Source organism: Xenopus laevis, chromosome 2L (assembly GCF_017654675.1).
Source record: "Xenopus laevis strain J_2021 chromosome 2L, Xenopus_laevis_v10.1, whole genome shotgun sequence".
Taxonomy (NCBI): domain Eukaryota; kingdom Metazoa; phylum Chordata; class Amphibia; order Anura; family Pipidae; genus Xenopus; species Xenopus laevis.
The window spans coordinates 102,341,793-102,362,674 of record NC_054373.1 but is presented as its reverse complement, the minus strand read 5'-3'; the positions used below and the strand labels follow the sequence as shown (position 1 = coordinate 102,362,674).

Here is a 20,882-nt window from a genome sequence, read left to right as displayed (position 1 = left end):
TCTACTGCACATGAACACTCATCTAGAAACAGCAAGAATATTGCTCTGTGGTGCTGGCTCAGTAATACCTTAGGCTGGTGCAGTTTTCTGCTAAAAGGAGCACCGACAACAAGTATCAGGTAAATCAGGGCCTGCGACCCCCCCTTGCGTAGCCCCCCACATCAAAGACTGTCTGCTATGACTGACTAACTTGTGTAAATTTAAAAGGTTTCAGAACTGAGATTAACTGGTCCCTGCATTGCTAAAACCCCAGATTCAGACTGCTTTGTTCACACTTGTAATCCCCGTCTATTGTTCATACCTGTAATTTCCCCTGTACTGTTCACACCTCAAACCCAGACTGAAATTACCCATATAGTTCACCCTCATATAGACTGTAGATGGGGCACAGGCCTTGTGTCACTGTACATAATTCAGTACATACTGTTCTTAGAGTGGTCCTGATTGGTTAGTTGCAAGGTTTTCCTATATCCTGCCCTGCTCTGCCTGTGTGTACCATACTCTACCTGTCCTATGTTCACTGTGTGTACGCCATACTCTGACTACCCATGCCATACACTGCCTGCCCTATGCTGCCGATGTGAAATACATTGCCTCTCCTTGCGTGTGCCATACTCTCCCCGCCATATGCTCCGTATGTGCCATACTCTACTTACCTGTGTATGGTACAATCTGCCTGCCCTGTGCTGCCTGTGGCAAAGAACTTTTTCCACATATGAATGATGGGTGATACCCCAGCAGTGAGCACCAATCATTTGTTGTTTTTTTTTGGTGCTACCACCATTAATGTAGATATGAAATTAAACATTCTTGTGGCAACATGGGTGTGGTTTAGAGTGGGTGTGGTTTAAAACACACCCACTCTACAGCCCTCCACCACACAGGCCAGAAGAATTCTGGCCCTCTGTACCACAGAAGTTGGACAACACAGAGGTAAGTGATTATTTTCACTGAGAAGGGCCTATCATTTGGCACCCCCAAAGTTTAACCTTTTGGGTTTTCTTTAAATATTTTAAAGAGACTTTTTAAAATATTATTTTCTTCTCAAAGAAAAATTTGTAAATCTTCAGAAAAATTGATTAGATAATAAGCAACGAATCACTGCTACTAATTAACTTTTCCCTGTTGTCCCAAAGCAGCCATGCTCAAGTTCTTTTTTCAGGCAAATCAATAATTATTAGATAACTTCTCATGTAACTTATTTTAAACAGCAACACTTATAGATAATCATCGGTACCTTCTGTCTTCTCCAGTGAGTGTCAGGGCTTTAGGTGGGAGCAAGATGTGCAAACCATGCCTGTAAAAATATATTGAGAACCAACCTTGAACACAAAATGGGCATGGTCAAAAAATTGGTAACATTTTTTGTGGCAGATCTTTTTGTCTCTATTTTCGAAATGTTGGGAGGTATGGTCTTATAAAGTCCACACATTTGGGGGCACATTTACTAAGCTCGAGTGAAGGATTAGAATGAAAAAAACGTTGAATTTCAAAGTTTTTTTTTGGCTACTTCGACCTTCGACTACGACTTTGAATTGAACGATTCGAACTAAAAATCGTTCTACTATTCGACCATTAGAAAGTCGAAGTACTGTCTCTTTAAAAAAAACTACCTACTTCTCCACCTACAACCAAACCGAGCACCAATGTTAGCCTATGGGGACCATGCCCATAAGCTTTCTAAGCAATTTCTGATCGAAGGAAAATTGTTTGATCGATGGATTAAAATCCTTCGAATAATTTAAATCTATTTAATCATTTGATCGAAGATTTTTCCTTTGATGGTTAGATCAAAGTAAATGCGGTAAATCCTTCGACTTCGATATTCGAAGTCAAAGGATTTTACTTTGAGGGTCAAATATCGAGGGTTAATTAATTAATTAGTAATTAGTAAATGTGCCCCTGAGTGTTGAGTAGTTGTTTTGATAAAGTGTGCTGTGCATAAATATTTAAAAACTGAACATCAGTTTTGTAGCAGGAAAAAAATGTTAAAGTAAGGATTTTATGGTTTTTACTGGAGCATTGCTCATAAAAATCTGATGTGGTGATAAATAGTGAATTTCTTTCTCTTAAACTAGTAAGCTTGGTTGTAGAAAAGCTTCTGCAGCCTAGTTCACCTTATTGTCTTTTAATGGGGGTTATTCATTAAGCTCCGAATACCCGAAATAAAAAAAATTCCGATTAATCGGACCTTACAACAAAAAAATCGGAATTTTTCGGGATTGTTGAAGTCCGATGGTATGAAAACTCTGAATCCGAAAATCCGACATCTCAAAACTCTCGGAGTACTGTATTAGTCAATGGGGAAGGTCCCAGTGTCTGCACTGCTGTCAGTACCGATTTTCAATGATTTCAGGGACAAAGTTTTTTTTGTTGTTGTTTGTTGTTTACATGACTCAAAATCTACTGGCATTTGTTTTTTGGAAAAAGAACTTTAAACACAAAAAAAACCACAATTTTCAAAAGAAAAAACTTTATTCTATTTCATAAATAATGACAAAAATTATATTTTACATATTCTATATTTATATAGTGTTTGGTTATATTAAATTTCTAGTACATATGGCAGTCATTTTTCCTTTATATGCTGAGATATTTAAATATATTATATTTGTTAAATGAGTTGCATGCCAAGTTTTTTAGCATTATTATTTACAAAGTATTTATTCATATTTTACATACAGGTTCTTATCCCGTAAGAGCCACTATCTCAACACGATGTACTATATGCCAAATTGCCAATGTACACATTTCATGCTAACATGGCATATATTAAATCTTGCCATTTCACTTCCATATTATGCCTTGTTTTGGCTTATAGGAAGTCATTCATGGCTACAATGAAAATAAGGCTCAGAGAGACTTTTGTAAGAAAGGGGTTACTATTTTGTGCTGCTGGCAATTTATTGAAAATTCATATATTTGTATCGGAAGCAGCAACATTTATTGGAAAACAAAGATTTACTTGTGTAAAAGTGAAATAATAAGTAACAGAATGTACATCATGTGTCACATTTGCAGTGGATTTGGTAAAACAGGAGTTCCTAATTATTATAATCAAAGCACTTTTAATGGTTCTAGAAAATTATAACTGAAAAACACAGCAAATGCCAGCACAGTAATCATCCAAGAAATGGCTTGTCAAGAAAATGCTAGGAATCCACTTGTTCATGCCACCACAATTGTGTATAGCCAGCAACAGTTTTATGTTATTACAAATATAAATAAGCAGTGGCACCCTTTTGCAACTGTTGTGCCATTTATAGCAGCAATTTAGACCAACTATAATGAATCCAACCATTGACATGAACAATGACATTGACATTACTGTCAAATTCAACAGAGTAATTGATTAGGTAAAATAGCTAAAATATATTCCACATATCAAAATGAAAATATAACTTGCTAAATGTGCCTAGTTATTTTTTTAAATTGCTATACTGATATTTTGCAACCTAATATGCACAATCAGTAAAAAAACAATTTGTGAATCAGTGACAAAGTATTCAGGAGTATGTTTTTATACCAATTCTATTTAAATATAACCGTACCACTTATTATTCGTAAGGTATAAACATACAGATAGGCTACAGCTTGGCTTTTATGGGGTTACTAAGGACCAGAGACTGTGACCTACAACTATAGTCATAGAGAATGGATTCTTGAGCATTTATTGTAACCTTGTACACATGTATGCAATGGGGACAATCTTTCTATAGGCAACCAAGGAAGACTATTGTGTTCTGTAATGGCAAGTCATAACTTTATACATATCTGTAAGGTTGGTTTTATACTCCTTTACAATTGCATTTCTAAGATCCACAAGAAATATTTGACCATTGCTTCATCCTACAGTCATATGAAATTTGGGAACCCTTGTCAGCCTGCATAATAATTTACTCCACTTTAAATAAAAAAGATAACAGTGGTATGTTTTTCATTTCCCAGGAACATCTGAGTACTGGGGTGTTTTCTGAACAAAGATTTTTAGTGAAGATTCAGTTGTATGTAATTAAATCAAATTTGTAATTTTTCTAATTTAAATGCTTGTAACTGCTAAATACTGATTACTGTCAACACCAAATTAGTTGGATTAACTCGTTAAGCCTTGAACTTCATAGGCACGTATGTCCAATCATGAGAAAAGGTATTAAAGGTGGCCAATTGCAAGTTGTGTTTCTGTTTGACTCTCCTCTGAAGAGTGACAGAATGGGATCCTCAAAGCAAGTCTCAAAAGATCTGAAAACAAAGATTGTTCAGTATCATGGTTTAGGGGAAGGCTACAAAAAGCTATCTCAGAGATTTCAGAGTCATTCTCATAGTCATTTCAACTGTAAGGAATGTAATCAGGAAATGGAAGGCCACAGGTGCAGTTGCTGTAAAACCCAGGTCTGGCAGGCCAAGAAAAATACAGGAGTGGCATATGCAGAGGATTGTGAGTGGTTACAGACAACCCAAAGATCACCTCCAAAGACCCGCAAGAACATCTTGCTGCAGATGGTGTATCTGTACATCATTCTACAATTCAGCACAATTTGCACAAAGAACATCTGTATGGCAGGGTGATGAGAAAGAAGCCCTTTCTGCACTCACGCCACAGAGTCGCTTGTTGTATGCAAAAGCTCATTTAGACAAGCCACAGTCATTTTGGAAGAAAGTGCTTTGGACTGATGAGACAAGAATTGAGTAATTTGGTCATAATAAACAGCTTTGCATGGCGGAAAAAGAACACTGCATTCCAAGAAAAACACCTGCTACCAACTGTCAAATTTGGTGGAAGTTCCATCATGCTGTGGGGCTGTGTGAAATATACAAAGGCATTTATGCAGAGTGAAAAGTACAATATTCTGAATTGGCCGTCACAGTCCCCCGACTTGGATATCATTGAAAATCTATGGGATAATTTGAAGCAGGCTGTCCATGCTCGGCAGCCATCAAATTTAACTGAACTGGAGAGATTTTGTATAGAGAAATGGTCAAAAATATCACCATCCAGAATCCAGACACTCATCAAAGGCTATAGGAAGCATCTAGAGGCTGTTACCTAGATTAAATTTTGTTTAATTGTGCTAAAACTCATGAAATAGGGTTTCCAAAACATGAATGTTGCTTTTTATTAAAAAAAACTAAACTAAAATGAAAAACTTCTGCACCTAAAAGCTTGCAAGTTCATGTAGAAGTCAAAGAGAGTTGCTACAGTTGTATTCAAGGATTTTTTACATTGAAATGTTTTAATAAATAATCAGACATTCACTTTTCATAAAATTTCGAGGTGAAGCATGTTCAAAGTTAAAAAAAAATCTAAAATTTACAAATTTGAATTGTGATAAATAGGGACGTTTTAAAAAAAATTACGTATTTTAATTATAATCAATATAACCGCTTATTTACTCTAATTAAAATATATTAATAGGTATTGTACAAAAACATACGATAATTTTCATTATGTATGTAAAGGAAATATTTGCAAAATTTAAAGTTAAAGCTTTAGCCTATTCTTTATTTTAGCTTAATTATTCCCTATATATTTTACTGTTATCTTGAGAGGAGAGATACATTTTTAGTTCTATTTTGTTTGTCATAAACTGTATTATTTTCTCAACAATATGTCATATGGAGTCACATCAATAGCTATGTTGATGTTTTGTTATACAATTGGCTTGTTTATTTATTTGTTTTTGGAAAATTTAAAAAACACAATTAAAGAACAGGAAAAAAAATCTTTATCTTAGGGCTATAATCTATTTAGAAAGTAGCAACAAATTCTATCTACACAACTATATTATAGTGCTCCTGACCTTGAAACATAAAAGCGTAGACAGAGATAAAAGTTTTAATAGGATTCTGTATTAGTATTATTCTCTCACTATAAATTATTCAGTAACTAATGCATATATGCATTCACATTTTAAGTAAGTTTTCATTATGTAGTCCTTATTATAAATAATTCCTACCTAAGGAGTTTGACAATAACTACCATTAATCAGTTCAAATCTGTAGAACAACTTTCATGCAAGCAACATAAGTAATTAATGAATAAACGTGATTCAGGATGAAAATTTCAGAGCACTGTTATTAGGCATTTTACTCATCTTAACAAAATAGGAAGTACACGCACTTATCCAGATTGGGGAAAAAAACTTTAGCTGAAGTCTTCATTATTGTAAGAGTAATATCAAATAGGGGATTTTCATTGCAGCCACCTATAACAGGGGTTAAAAGGCCCACTGAATTCAATAGGATGGACCATGAGTCACCCTGGACCCACAATTAAGGTGAGATTAACACTGTTAACACAGTGCTTTGTGCTGTGCTTATTGACACAAGGCCATTGCTGGGGTGAGTATATATGTGTGTATATATATATATATGTGTGTATGTGTGTATATATAGATATATATATATATATATATATATATATATATAGATATATATATATATATATATATATATATATATATATATATATAGATATATATATATATATATATATAGATATATATATATATATAGATATATATATATATATAGATATATATATATATATAGATATATAGATATATATATATATATAGATATATATATATATATAGATATATAGATATATAGATATAGATATAGATATAGATATATATATATATAATTACGGAAACACCATCTCCCATAGACTCCATTATAATCAAATAATCCAAACTTTTAAAAATGATTTCCTTTTTCTCTGTTATAATAAAACAGTACATTGTACTTGATCCTAACTAAGATATAATTAATTCCTATTGGAAGCAGAACCAGCCTATTGGGTTTCTTTAATGTTTACATGATTTTCTATTAGTCTTAAAGTGTGGAGATCCAAAGTACAGAAAGACCCATTATCCGGAAAGCCCCAGGTCCCGAGCATTCTGGATAATAGGTCCCATACCTGTGTATATATTTATATATATATATATATATATATATATATATATATATATATATATATATATATATATATATATATATATATGTATAAAGTGATGGCACTCAAAATAAAGAACCTTATTTTCTTTTGTACTTTTTTTTGTCTGTTCTTGTACAAATCCTGTGAGTTCCATCATTTTATACATTGTATTTACTATTTATGCATGAGCACCCAGTTCTCGACTGCCTCCAGGGTGTGCAGCCCATACATGCCTAAATTCTGCCTAAATACTGTAGGAAGAAATTTGTCTTTGAGAGAATTTAGATTTATCTGCCTACTATAAAATGGTGAGCTCTGTGATTTATTGGTTCCTGAGAATCTTACCTGTCTGAGATTATAACTAGCTATCCCAAATCTAAATACCAATAGAGCAATGCGCTGATGTTCATTATAGGTTGTTACGTGTTTAGAACAGCAAGTTTGTGCTTTAAAAAGATCTGGGATATTTAACAGATGTACACATTTGTGCTTTGTAGTCTTTAGGAACACAAGTAATTGCTTTGCAGGAAACATACAATTGTCAGATATATAGGAACAAATGTACCCTCTGTTGTTAAATACAAGAATATTATAGGTCAACATTTATGTTCATGGCTCGTGTATAAGATATTTTAATTAACCCTCGATAGTCGACCCTTAGTGAATCAGCCCCGTAATGTAATGTATAAAGGCTGGAGTGATTTGATGTATAACATGTCAGTCAGAACACTTCCTGCTTTTCAGCTCTCTTGGTTTACATTACCCTGGTTTCCAGGCAGTAACCAATCAGAGACTTGAGGGGGGCACATGGGTCATATCTGTTGCTTTTGAATCTGAGCTGAATGCTGAGGGTCAATTGCAAACTCACTGAACTGATATGTACCATGTGGCATAGAGAAAAAGAAGAAAAATTGATCAATGCACGTTCCCTGGTCCCCTGTCACATAAGTAATCTATGAAGATGTATGTATTTACAAAGACAGGGGTTTTTCAGTTTCAAAATTATGATCATAAGATTGATAAGCCACCATACCACGTCAAGGTAAAACCCATATGGCGGTCCCTAACTATTTAACTCTGGTCATAATACTCAAATGCTAAAGCCTCCCGGCATAAGAGCATTACCTGAAATAAAGGTCTCCTGACCTGGGCATTGGTTTCAATCATGGGGCTTAGTTCTCCCCCGCCATTAGATAGATAACCTAGACCCCAGGGAACCAATGCTGGGGTCTAGGTTATCTCTTTGATAGCTAATGGTGAGGGAGGACTAAGCCCTATGATTAGTGATGGGCAATCTGTGGCATTTCGCTTCACAGAATAAAATTTGCAGTGAAATTTGCGAAACGCGAAACAATTCACTAAAATGGCGCAGGCATCTTGTTTTTCATGCCGGAGTCCATTTTTTTTGGACGCTAGCAAATTTTTGCGTCGCTTTCACAAATTTATCGCCAGCAGCGAATTGCGGGAATTCGCCGCAAATTCGCCCATCACTACCTATGATTTAAACCAATGCCCAGGTCGGGAGACCTTTATTTCAGGTAATGCTCTTATGCTGGGAGGCTTTAGCATTTGAGTATTATGACCAGAGTTAAATAGTTAGGGACCGCCATATGGGTTTTACCTTGATGTGGTATGGTGGCTTAAAAATATTATGATCATAATTTTGTAACTAAAAAACCCCTGTCTTTGTAAATACATGCATCTGCAGATTACTTATGTGACAGGACCAGGGAATGTGCATTGATCAATGTTTCTTCTTTTTCTCTATGTCTGTAGTTAATTTGGCCAGATTAGTAGCACTTCCATTGTATTTTAGTACGTTTTTATTTAGCCATGTAGTGCTCCCACAACCTTTCTGACTAACTTCCTGAAAAGCAGGAAGTAGTGTTTTGGCTATTATGTTACACATCCAGTCACTCCAGCTTTTACACATTACATTTTTGACTAACTAACTATATTAGAAACATTTTTAATTTTGCACATCTATTTGCACAGTTTTTATTTTCACACTAAACTGTTCCTTTAAAGGGCAAAAGAAGGCTAGATAATTTTAGCCGAATCCTATTTTACCACAAAAAAGAGGGGGTCTTAGTTTACATGTTACAATGCAACTTACATTAATGTATTATCGCCATTAATACTGCAACAAATAATTTTATATAATTTATACAGTGTGATGAATACAAATTGACTGCTGCTTTTAACTAAATTCTAAAAATATCTTTAAACATTTTAACTGCTATTAGGGTGAATTTATTGATATTTTTATTTTTTAATGTAAAATCCTCAAACTGACAAGAGCTTGAGTAGTTTTAATAACTATTTACAGTAAAAACTTTGCAAGGGGTTTAAGTGTAATTGTTAGGTCTATTTGCCAATTGATAGTAGCACATGAGCATGCAGCATAGAATACCAAGTACAGCTTTGTTCAAAAGGGAAGACAACTTTTGCTGGACAGTCAGTCTGCACATACACAAGAAGAACTATATGAATAAATACTTTTTTTTTGGTATTTAAAACGTAATGGCCCTTAGAGCTACTTCTTGTGCTGAAGTGCCTTGTTTTTAAGAACCCCAAAAATAGTACATGGCATGGTAAGCTTTAGTTTAGAATTGTTATATGCTCTACATCAAATAAGCATCTTCATTAAGCCCTAACACTTCAACCTACCAAAGACCTCTCGATCTAAAAGTACAGAGAGAAGCATTCATTAAAAGCCACAAAAATGCTTAAATAGTGTGACACAATACAATACAGTAAAAAAGGCTGAACCCTGATTTATTTATACATTTATAAATTATATCTGTGTGCCAACTGCAATAATTAAAAGCATCTTATGTTGTAAAAGCATAGTGTTTAGCCCATACAATTTATTTTAATATCATTAAACATATTGTCCCAGCCTGCAGGATTTGTCATCCCAGCCCAGTAAACAGGACAAATTCCATAGATGTCCATGATTAAGGATATATGTGTTTTTTAAATATAAATACTTCCTGGAAGTATGAATCAAATTTTCAGGTTGATCATTACAATTTGATCAATTCTATCAGAATCAATGATAATAATTTAAATTCCCAATGAGTATAAAATTGTTCCATGCCAATAATAATAGTACATTACATTCAAACATATATTGAACCCCAGTCTTTTTGTGGTTTGCTACTTGACCTTTAATAATTTTTGTATTGTGCTGGTTAATAGGCACACATTTGGCTTTTTTTAGGTGTTCAGTAATGGTTTATATTGCAGTGCTTTGGCATTTTGAATCTATAATTTACTTTCTGCTGTATTTGGACAAATCAAACAATCAGTGTTGCCCTATATTTTATGTAATACTTGTTTGCAACTAAAGCACATACTGTAGGTGCCATGTCAAGCATGTCTTAAAATTTCATGTTAAAAAGAAGCATGGTTTTTTTAAGAGTTTGACATATAGTGAACACCAACTGCGCCCACATTTTATAAGAGAGAGAGAAAGAAAGAAAGAAAGAAAGAAAGAAAAGAATAAATTAACACAAAGGATACAACACAGAAGAAGATTAATATTTCCCAACAAAATAGTTTGTAGAAAGTAATTTGGTTTTAAAATAAATTTAGCTTTATCTCCTGCAGTTCTTTTCTACACCAGGATCCATTAGCATTTAGCACCCTGCCAATTCTCTGCAAACATAATTAAAACCAATTGATTTGTTTCTTGTCTTCACAATAAGAAAGAAAAATCGATAACATATTAATAGTATTATTTTTGTAAATTCCATTTTTATTTTGTTTTTAAAAGTATGCAACCATTGTGAACAACAAAAAAAGTCCAATATTTTGGGTACAAAATAAAAAGTCTTTTCCTTTATAGTAAAACTGATATAAATTATGTGAGAGAGAAGATTTCTGACATAATCAGATCTAGGGTATATGACAATTATTATTGTCAGCTCTCCCTAGTGAATGTAATAGAATTCGTTCGAAAAAATATGCACAATGGGAGTAATTTTCCTTTGTGGAAAAAAATATCATTCAGCGTATTAGTGTTGATTCATTATAGATTTAGCAAACGGAAATAAAAGGCATTTATCGTGTCATCTGAAAGCAAAGAAAAAAAATTGCTCAGTTTGCACCAGTAAGAAGTTCTTCTTCACAAACATCGTACCAGAAGAAAGCATCAATTACTTCTTGACTATGGAACAAAATTAGATTGAGATACAAACTGTTATTCTAAATTTTGAAAATTATATTTCATTATCAAACTTTATTAAGAAGAGGTAATAGATAAGGCTTAGGGAAAATCCAATTAATAAAACAAAAATTATCCAGTCTGTTCCCCCACTCTTCTGGAAAAAATATATATATCTGTGTGTGTGTATATATATATATATATATATATATATATATATATATATATATATATATAGAGCAAGAGAGAGAGAGAGAGAGAGAGCATAAACATGAGGCCACATGTTGAGTTCTTTTACTGACTAGGTCACTGACTTAAATAGTCTTTTACATTTTAGTAGGTGGTACATTATGCTTATTATAATCTGGTCGATTTACTTATATGTGCAAATCCCAGCACAAACATCATCTTTTGTTTATACAAAGATTGTATCGATTTGCTTCCCCTGGGAGCATGCCAGCACCTTACTCTGAGCTCTCATATACAACTCTCAACACTTCCTTTTGTTTTTCCAAAAGCTGAAATGCTTGTGCTGCTGTCCCAATGCATAACACCCTGGATAACCAGCCAGTTACAACCAGTTACCCTGCTAGCATTTATCACTCTTGTTGTCAAGCGCAACTCTCCCAACCAGAATTCCGTGGTTGTTTTATTGCTTGCACTACCAGCTCACAATCATCCATGCTTGATATCTGACAGACTCTGGCAAATTTGTAAGTGTTACATACAAATCTCTGTACTTTTTTTATCGTGTGTAACTTGCACATGTATATGTAAGTATGGAAATGTGTCTCCTTAATTGGTATGAAATGTTGGACTTCCAGCTTCATATGCTCGATAGTCCCCAAGTCTAAAAAAATAAACAAAGTTTAAGTTCTGCTGGAGGGCCACAGATTGGCTGGTATGCTCAGTTGATAAGCTGCATATAGATTTCGTTTTTGGGTTAAATCTGTTTTGTAGGGAAATACTTTATTCATATAACACAATAATTGATTCAGACTTTTATATTATATAATGAAATTATACACTAGTACTAAATATGGAAAACCTTGGATTTTGTCAACTTTTTAAAATGTTTTATACTTGTGTGGCAAAACTTCCCTGGATCTTAAAAAGTTATAATATTGATGAAATATCTATCAGGAGACATAAAAGCAATACCACAGTGAACCATTGACAGACAAATATTCCTTGGTTGCCATTAAAAGGGATGTCCAACCAAAAATGTGCATAATAAAATAATCCAATATATATATATATAGAAATGAACAAATGTCAATGATTTTAAATTAAATGATAACAACTGAAAAACATTTTCTGTTTGCCCTCTGTTATTGCATTCTCAGTTTTCCAGACTACAGAAACAATGTATCAGAAATCAACTGTTTTCCAGCCGAGACTACAGTTTCCACAATGTCTTGCATGCTTCTTTTATTTCCCATTTTTGCAGTTTTACAATTCACAGGATATTCAAGGCACTGTGAGAATTGTCACTTTGGCAGGAGGAAAGCCAAGTATTGATACAATGAACAAAGGTGTAAGTAGTAAGGAAAAGGAGAGGAGGGAATGTTAAGACAGAATGTACTCAATTGCAATTACAATTAGTTTAAAAACAATTGATAATTTCTAACGAATATCTACTGTCTATTCTTAAAAACATTTCAACACTAATTTGATCTGCGTCTTCAGCTCATCTTTGGAAATTGCCCATAAGTACTGAAGAAGCTGCTCGGATAAGGGTTCAAACGTTTTCAAGAAAGTCAGAAAGTCCAGTTGCTTTAGACTTATCACTATTAGATACTGTATAGCATGACATGGATGGATCAAAACTTTCTTTGACAATTTCAATTGCTTAGAATTATATATATATATATATATATATATATATATATATATATATATATATATATATATATATATATATATATATTTTTTTTTTTTTTTTTTCATTATTTGAAAAACTATTTTGGGGAACATCACCTTTAATGAATTCTTAACTGACAAATTGATATCCCGCTTATGTAACAATTGGTGTGGTTAATCGACACTATCCCAAAAGCAAAATATTGCACTCATGGGCTTATGCACATAAAAATGGTAATACTATCACCATCATACTTTGAAAATAAGATTCAGAACTCCTGTTTGTTTATTGCATTAGGAAACAAAACCATTAAAGCATTAAAGACAGCCCTTTTGTGTCCCTGTCAAGAAGGTTTAATTGCTCTGCAAGTCACATCACTGCTGGCCTTGTGTTGCTTGCAGAATGATTCTTCTTGCAGCTAGTTCCCTTTAGTTATTCAATAAGAAAAGAGTTCACCTAGGCATGCGCATGCATGTATATTCCTGTTCACAGTGTTGTGGTGAAAGGCTTACTCCATACCATTTCGAAGAATCTGATTGGCTGCAATCAACATCACACTTATAATAAATGCCATTGCAAACGCACATATAAGGCTTTTCCGTACACATGTCTGCCGATTTTGCTTCTGAGAATGCACTGAAACATAAAAAAAATGCAGGAATTATGAATTACAGTATTACTTGTATTTATATTATATACACCAAATAAAATATAGAGGAATCTTGCCTTAAGAGATTGACAGTAAACATATAAGCATTATATTGTGCTTTTGGTGCCCAGTTAATAATTAGTGCAAAGCCCACCGAATTCCATACAAGTCAAAGTTGCAAACATAACTTTTTTACATAGGGTCGAATATTGAGGGTTTATTAACTCTCGATATTCGACTTTCGAAGTTAAATCCTTCGACTTCGAATATCAAAGTCGAAGGATTTAGCGCAAATAGTTAGATCGAACGAAAAATTAAATCCTTCAAATCTTCAATTCGAAGGATTTTAATCCATTGATCGAACGATTTTTCTTCGACCAAAAAATACTTCGAAAGCCTTTGGGTACCTTCCCCATAGGCTAACATTGACTTCGGTAGCTTATAGGTGGCGAACTAGAGGATCGAAGTTCTTTCTTAAAGAGACAGTACTTCGACTATTGAATGGGCGAATAGTCAAACGTTTTTTAGTTGATTCGAAGTCGAGGGTTGAAGTAGCCCATTCGATGGTCGAAGTAGCCAAAAAAAACATTCGAAATTTGAAGTTTTTTTCCTCTATTCCTTCACTCGAGCTAAGTAAATGGGCCCCTAAATGTCTAGATCAAAGACAAATAAATTAATATTTTTTAAAAAAAATCAAAATTCCTACTTTTTTAAAACACATTTTGATAAAGGATAATTTCTTTTATTCAGTTTACAATCAACTTGTGCCAGCAATATATTCAGCGATCTCCCAAATGATCCTCCAAAAGGCTCATCAACAGGTTAGTAGAGTATCTACAGCAGTATCATATACGAAGAAGAAATCTAGAGAGCCTTCCAGTGAGAATAAATGTAGTTATTTATTGAAGCATTTCAATTTTTAAGACCTCAAGGGTCCTCCCTCTGATGCAAGTTACTTGCACCAGAGGAAGGACCCTTGAGGTCGTATATGATACAACTTGTGCCAGCCTTTGACCAGCCTGCACTGAAACAGTGACTGCACCCAGTGCCGGAACTAGGGGTAGGCAGAAGAGGAGGTGCCAAGCACGTACCTCCTCTGTCGCTGCCACGGGGAGGAGGCAAAGTGGCCCGGGCCCACCTTTACAGTATCTTTGGAGAAATCAACCAAATGAAAAAAAGAAATCATCCTATATGTATATATTCATTAGACAAAACTATTGGGACATCTATAGGGAAAATTTTAAAGTGAATGTAATCTGCTCTTTAACTTGACATGGATAAAACATACAATAAATTCTATAAATACTAAAAAAAAGAATGTGTAGATTATATACCACATGCCCTGTGATTGGCTGCAAGTTTTTACAGTGGCTTCATGTGGTTTTAAAAACAATAGATTGCTTATTAAAACACTTTCACATTGCTTTACTGTGATTTAACATAACACTTGGAGACGTATCATAAATGCACAATGCAAAGTCAGGCAAAATTAAGTTCAGACACTGATAAATGTCTCTGTTTATTGTTAAGTTGTGCAGTTGAATCCTGAGGAATCTGTTTTGGTTATCTCTTACTATGTGAATACAAAGTGGGAAAATACATTGTTGCTATCCATCAATGTACAGATGATTTAGGAGAGAACATGTACAATGCCAGAAATTATATGCATTGTTTAGCATTACAAATAATGATAGTTACATAGTACATAGTTACATAGTTAAATTGGGTTGAAAAAAGACAAAGTCCATCAAGTTCAACCCCTCCAAATGAAAACCCAGCATCCATACACACACCCCTCCCTACTTTTAATTAAAATTCTATATACCCATACCTATACTAACTATAGAGTTTAGTATCACAATAGCCTTTGATATTATGTCTGTCCAAAAAATCATCCAAGCCATTCTTAAAGGCATTAACTGAATCAGCCATCACAATACTGGCATTTGCACAGTATGAAGGCTGTAACATAAAACTAGAAGCTCAAACGATCATTTGGAATGTTACTCACATTTCTTGTTTCAAATGGTTAGGGCCCAGAAGAACAGCAAGAAATGAAGTTACATGAATGTGAATATACCAATATTTTCTACTCTTCTTAATGGCTCACATCACATCCATAACTTTTGATGTTGCCTCTACAGGCAAGTAGAGTTAAGACAGCCCTACTCAATAAATATCAATATTAAGGCTTGTGTTCAATTGACCAGAAAGATAATTCAACATTCAACATGCTTATTTACTATGCATTTATAGACTTTGGGTTATGTGGGGAAAAAATCAACAAAATAGGGGTGGCACAAGATATAAAGAATGAAATATTTTTTTTATCAAGCACAGTGAAACAAATCAGTGGGTCTAAAGGTCTCCATAGATGCAGAGATCTTTTGTCGGTGAACGATCGATTTCAGTGCAATCCGACCAATTCGTCAAATTATCGTGAAGTTAGTGAGAATCGAACGATCATACATTTTATCATTTTACGTCCAGCATCTGTCATAAAATTGATCGGGCAGGTTAAAAAAAATTTATCGGTCCCAGTGCAATCTACCTATGTTTGCAGGGCCAAGCAGTCAGCTACCCTCAGTTTTGCTGGCAATATCGCCTGAAATGGTCTTTTTAGTTGATGGACAAATCGTACATTTAAACGATTGTTTTGAGATAATTGTGGTCTCACGATAACGAAAAGATCTTTTAAAGATCTTTATATCTATGGCCAGCTTAACTAAGCCCATGGTTGACTTGGGACTACTTTTGATTTTACAGACATGGTTTCTATTTTCTGAAATGCTTTGGATTTGAAATGTTCCAGGCAAGGTCTCTCCATAAAATTTACACTATACCTTAATGGTAACCAAAATATATAAGAATAAAATAATCAATAGTATTGTTTAGCAGCCAACATGTATTTGCACTAACTTGTTGACAACATGATACTAAAAACAATAGCACTGCTGTATTTCATAGCTTTTAGGATAATGGATTTCTCAATAATGGGTCTCATAGCTGCATCTTGAAGTAGTTTCTTTCAGTTATTCAGAGATAGGTTTCTCGTGATTCTTTAGTCCCAAGATCCGTTTCTGAGATTACTACCACTGCTGATACTAATTCTCCATATATTTTACAGAATTCTGAAAAACGTGAATTAAAGGGGGCCATTGGCATATACACCCTTGAGTAATCAGATTGTATATAACATGTATAATGTACTTATATTTTATAACACCCTACACAAATATATCCCTACAAAACAGACATACCTTCATAGGGTGGAATACCTGGAGTTATGTGTTCAAAAGCTTTGTAATGTGATTCTATTAAAAAGGGGAAGCATCTAGTATATATTCAAATGCAATGTTACACAAGGGATAACAAATATCTAGAAAAATTACAAGAATATATTTTAAATGTTAAACACAAGAAACTTCACAAGGATTGCAGATGATCACTAATACAGTTGCTCCACAGTATGATTTTCCGGAATAGTTTTTTATTGTTTACTTCACTGATGAAGTTAAGCAGAGGGCTTGATGCCAAGGGCTACCAAGTAATGAATCAAACATTTAGCAGCTAATGATTAAGGGATAAACAAGGGTTTCCTAACTGCTTGAAAAGTTAACATCTTGGCAAACAATAATATCACCTATGTAACACTTTTATGTTCTATCCCAAGAGTGTAATCTATTTTTACCATTACTGCTGGATTCAGTGCAACACCTCAAAGCTCAAAGTTGAGAAAGCTGGGAAGTTCAAATGCAACCAGAGCTGTAGTGTTGGCTTTGATTTTGCGAATACCATCATAGACTACAAGAAAAGCATTTTCTCTCCCAGGACAAGAGAACATACATTATTAGTAAGCAATTATTGGGACATTCTTGCTGCAGATGGGAAAACCCTGAAAGGTAAGTGAGGTCAAGACAACTTATAATAAATCTATCACCATGAACATTTCTTGAGTATACAGGTACATCTGAGCACATGGGTTTATTTTTTTTTTAACACATACAGAATGAGCCATAGCATAGATATTTTGGTCTCATGAAAATCATGAGAACTATTCATTGAAAAACTGGAGATAACATGTACTGACCCTTTCACTCCAAAAGACATTTCTCTGAAAATTGTACATTAAAAATTCAATGAAAAGGTGACCTTTAGGGGAGTTTTTCTGAAGTCAAACACAATGGCATACTGGAACATCACAACTCTAAGATTACAAACATCACTAAGAATGAGCTCTAATTAACCCTTTAAGTGCCAGCAGAATTTCCCATTTCATTTGCACTCAGTGCCAGCCAAATAAAATTGCTATTTTTCATGATTTCATAGGGATTTGTACCTGAAAAATATTTTATTTTATACACAAAAAGTCAACTGATGCGCAATACCAGATATGTATAGTTTTATGGAGATGTCTAGGACTTGTATAGATCAAAAACTCCCGCCAATAAATTACAGAATTTTCAAAGCACTACAGCAGAATACAGCATATAAAGCCAAAAATCCTGAAACAGTAGGTTTACCCCAGGAAACCATATACACAAGTACAAGTATACATTCTGCCGAATCCAAAATGGTAAACATGTCTTTTTTACTCCTAATTACAAAACATCAAAGCTATTCTGAATGTAGCCGTTTTCATAAAAATTTTGAAAATTCTAAAAGAATCACATCAAAAGGTTAATTTTGCAAGTTTGTATCTCCTACAAAGCATAAGGTACCAAGAAAAAAATATTCTAAGTATGAAAGCCTGAGGTCTACTGAATAGTTTGATGCCCATTGTGCAAGGAATTACCAAAGTATCTGGAGCATAGGAGACCCTAAAAGTTAGGTCATAGAAATTGTCACAGAGGTCACTTCAGCTACTGAAAACAAATTTCCTGCATTTGGGGGGGGGGGGTAAAAAAACACAAAAAAATATGTTGACCCCCAAAACCATATATTTTTGTACACATTCAGAAAAATCCAAAATGGGTAACCATGGCTTACTCCAAACTACTAAGTTACAATGCTTCCCCAAAATTGGCAGTTTTGATAAAGAACCTGAACAATGCCTTAAAGCTTCCAGTTCATAGCATCATATCTCCCACATAGCATAAGGAACAAAGAAAAATCATCCTTAATATGAATGCCAAGAGTCCACTGAACAGTTTGATGCCCATTGTGCATAGGATTACCAAAGTATCTGGAGCTTAGACACCCCAAAATGAAGTACATACAGATTTCATAGCATATATTTCTACTACCAAAATAAATACTGCCTGATTTATGTGGGGTAAAAGCGGCAAATTAGTAACCCCAAAAAAAACATATATTTTCCAAAAGTACACATTGTTAAAAATGGATAAAGATGCTTTTCTACAGCAAACTAGCAAACTGCAAGGCCATTCTGTTTTTATGAAATTTCTGAAAATTGTCACAAAGCTTGCAATTTACCTCATTATATACCCCAGATTTCATAATATACCAATATAAAACATACTAAATAAGCATACCAGGGGTCTACTGAACACTTTGATGCCCAATATGCATAGATTTACCAGACTATATGGCGTACAGTGACCCCCAAATGGTGCATATGAATTTTCACGTCTGAAACTCTGGCTACTGCAATATACTATAAGCACCAGGTATGTGTATTATGTGCCATAAGATCCCTAACAGTACACAGACCCTTTAAAACCTAAAAAAAAATACACAATCTGGTGAATCCAAAATGGCAAACTAACAAACTGCAAGGCCATGCTAATGGGCCAATTTACTAAAACTCTAATTAATCTAATTTTTTCCTGAAGACAAATCTGACCAAACTCCCTTCTACAAGGGACATTTATCAATAATTTTTCTTGAAAAAAAAAGCGACAAAACGTCTCTACAAAATCAAGCGTCAATTCTCGTATTACTGTTGATGTTCAGAAAACTTGATTTTTCCTTGTTTTCACTCCAAAAACCCCCATTTTTTTAGATTATCCAGTGCAGATAGCGATATCAAGAAACAACTTCAGGGGCATCTGTCATTGACTTCTACATGACCTCGGCAAGTTTGAGATGCCGTATTTTCAAATAATAATTAGATAAATCTCTAAAAATTATAGCTGGCCGGCTGGAGGTACAGGAGGACCACTGCAGCACAGGTAACTGTGCCCACTGGGGGGTGATCCTGGAGAAAGAGGAAGCGTTGCCTGCAGCAGATTAGTGATGGACGAATTCGCAAAACAGCGTTTTTTTGACGCCAACAATTTGGCGAAATTCTTTTTTTGACGGCGGTAAATTTTTTTGGGCGAATCGTGCAAATTTGCCGCGAATTCGTGCCTGGCGAATAAATTCGCCCATCACTACAGCAGATACGTAGTTGGCATGTGTCTGCTGATCTCTAGTAATACCTGGGCCCGAAGGGCCCACTCATTCCCCACTTACTCTCATTGCCTAGGGCAGGAGAATGAGCAGGCAGTGGAGGAGTGGTATTACAAGCCAATTCTCTGCTCCCAAACCAGGAAGTGCTGTGCCACCAAGAACATTTTTTTTTATCCTATTTTTTCATACAAACAAGGTAGAAATTTAGCTGACAGACTAGTCTGACCTGAGATGCAAACAGAAAACCACAATATTTCTAGGTACTCCCAAGGTAGGCACCTTTCCATGCCTTAACTGTGGATGCTGCAACTACATCATTAAGAGTGAACACATAACCCATCCATTACGGGGTAACAAAATAAAAATGAAGCAATATGTGACATGTAATACAGATTGTCATATATGGTCTTAAATGCCCACGTGGCAAGATTTATGTGGGTCAAACATCCAGAAAAGCACGAATAAGGATAAATGAGCGTAAAAGGTCTATAACTAATTACAATCCGAACGAAATAAAAACACACACACCCGTGGGAAAACATTTTTTTGAACACAAACATAATAGTGCTAGCTTTAGACGGCAAATGTTGAAAGAGGTCCCTTCTCCAAATAGGGGTGGGGATATGAAGAGACTGTTACTCCAACAGGAAGCGGAATGGATTGATGCCCTGAATACACTTGAGCCATTAGGATTAAATGATGCACAAAGCTTTAAGTGCTTTTTGTAAATTGTAATACAATTTTTTGTCTTTTCAGTATGTTTAATATACATCTTGGACTTTTTACTTGGAAGGTAGGAGACTACCAACAGTTGTAACTTAAACTGTATAATGAATACTGAATGTAAAACATTTTACACTCGAATTTTCATTCAGACCTTTAGGTGTAACTGTGTCCAATTTTTTAA

The 20,882-nt window shown here is 34.4% G+C and overlaps 1 protein-coding gene across 1 annotated transcript in view; it reads right to left on the bottom strand.

Moving 5' to 3' along the window:
- Positions 1-11,318: 11,318 nt before the first annotated feature.
- The window catches only part of caln1.L (calneuron 1 L homeolog), a 186,530-nt gene continuing 176,966 nt past the window's right edge, over positions 11,319-20,882 (bottom strand). The window contains exon 7 of the mRNA XM_041582260.1: positions 11,319-13,608. Coding sequence (XP_041438194.1) covers positions 13,481-13,608 — 128 coding nt within the window. The 3' untranslated portion in view covers positions 11,319-13,480. The remainder of the gene's footprint in view (positions 13,609-20,882) is intronic.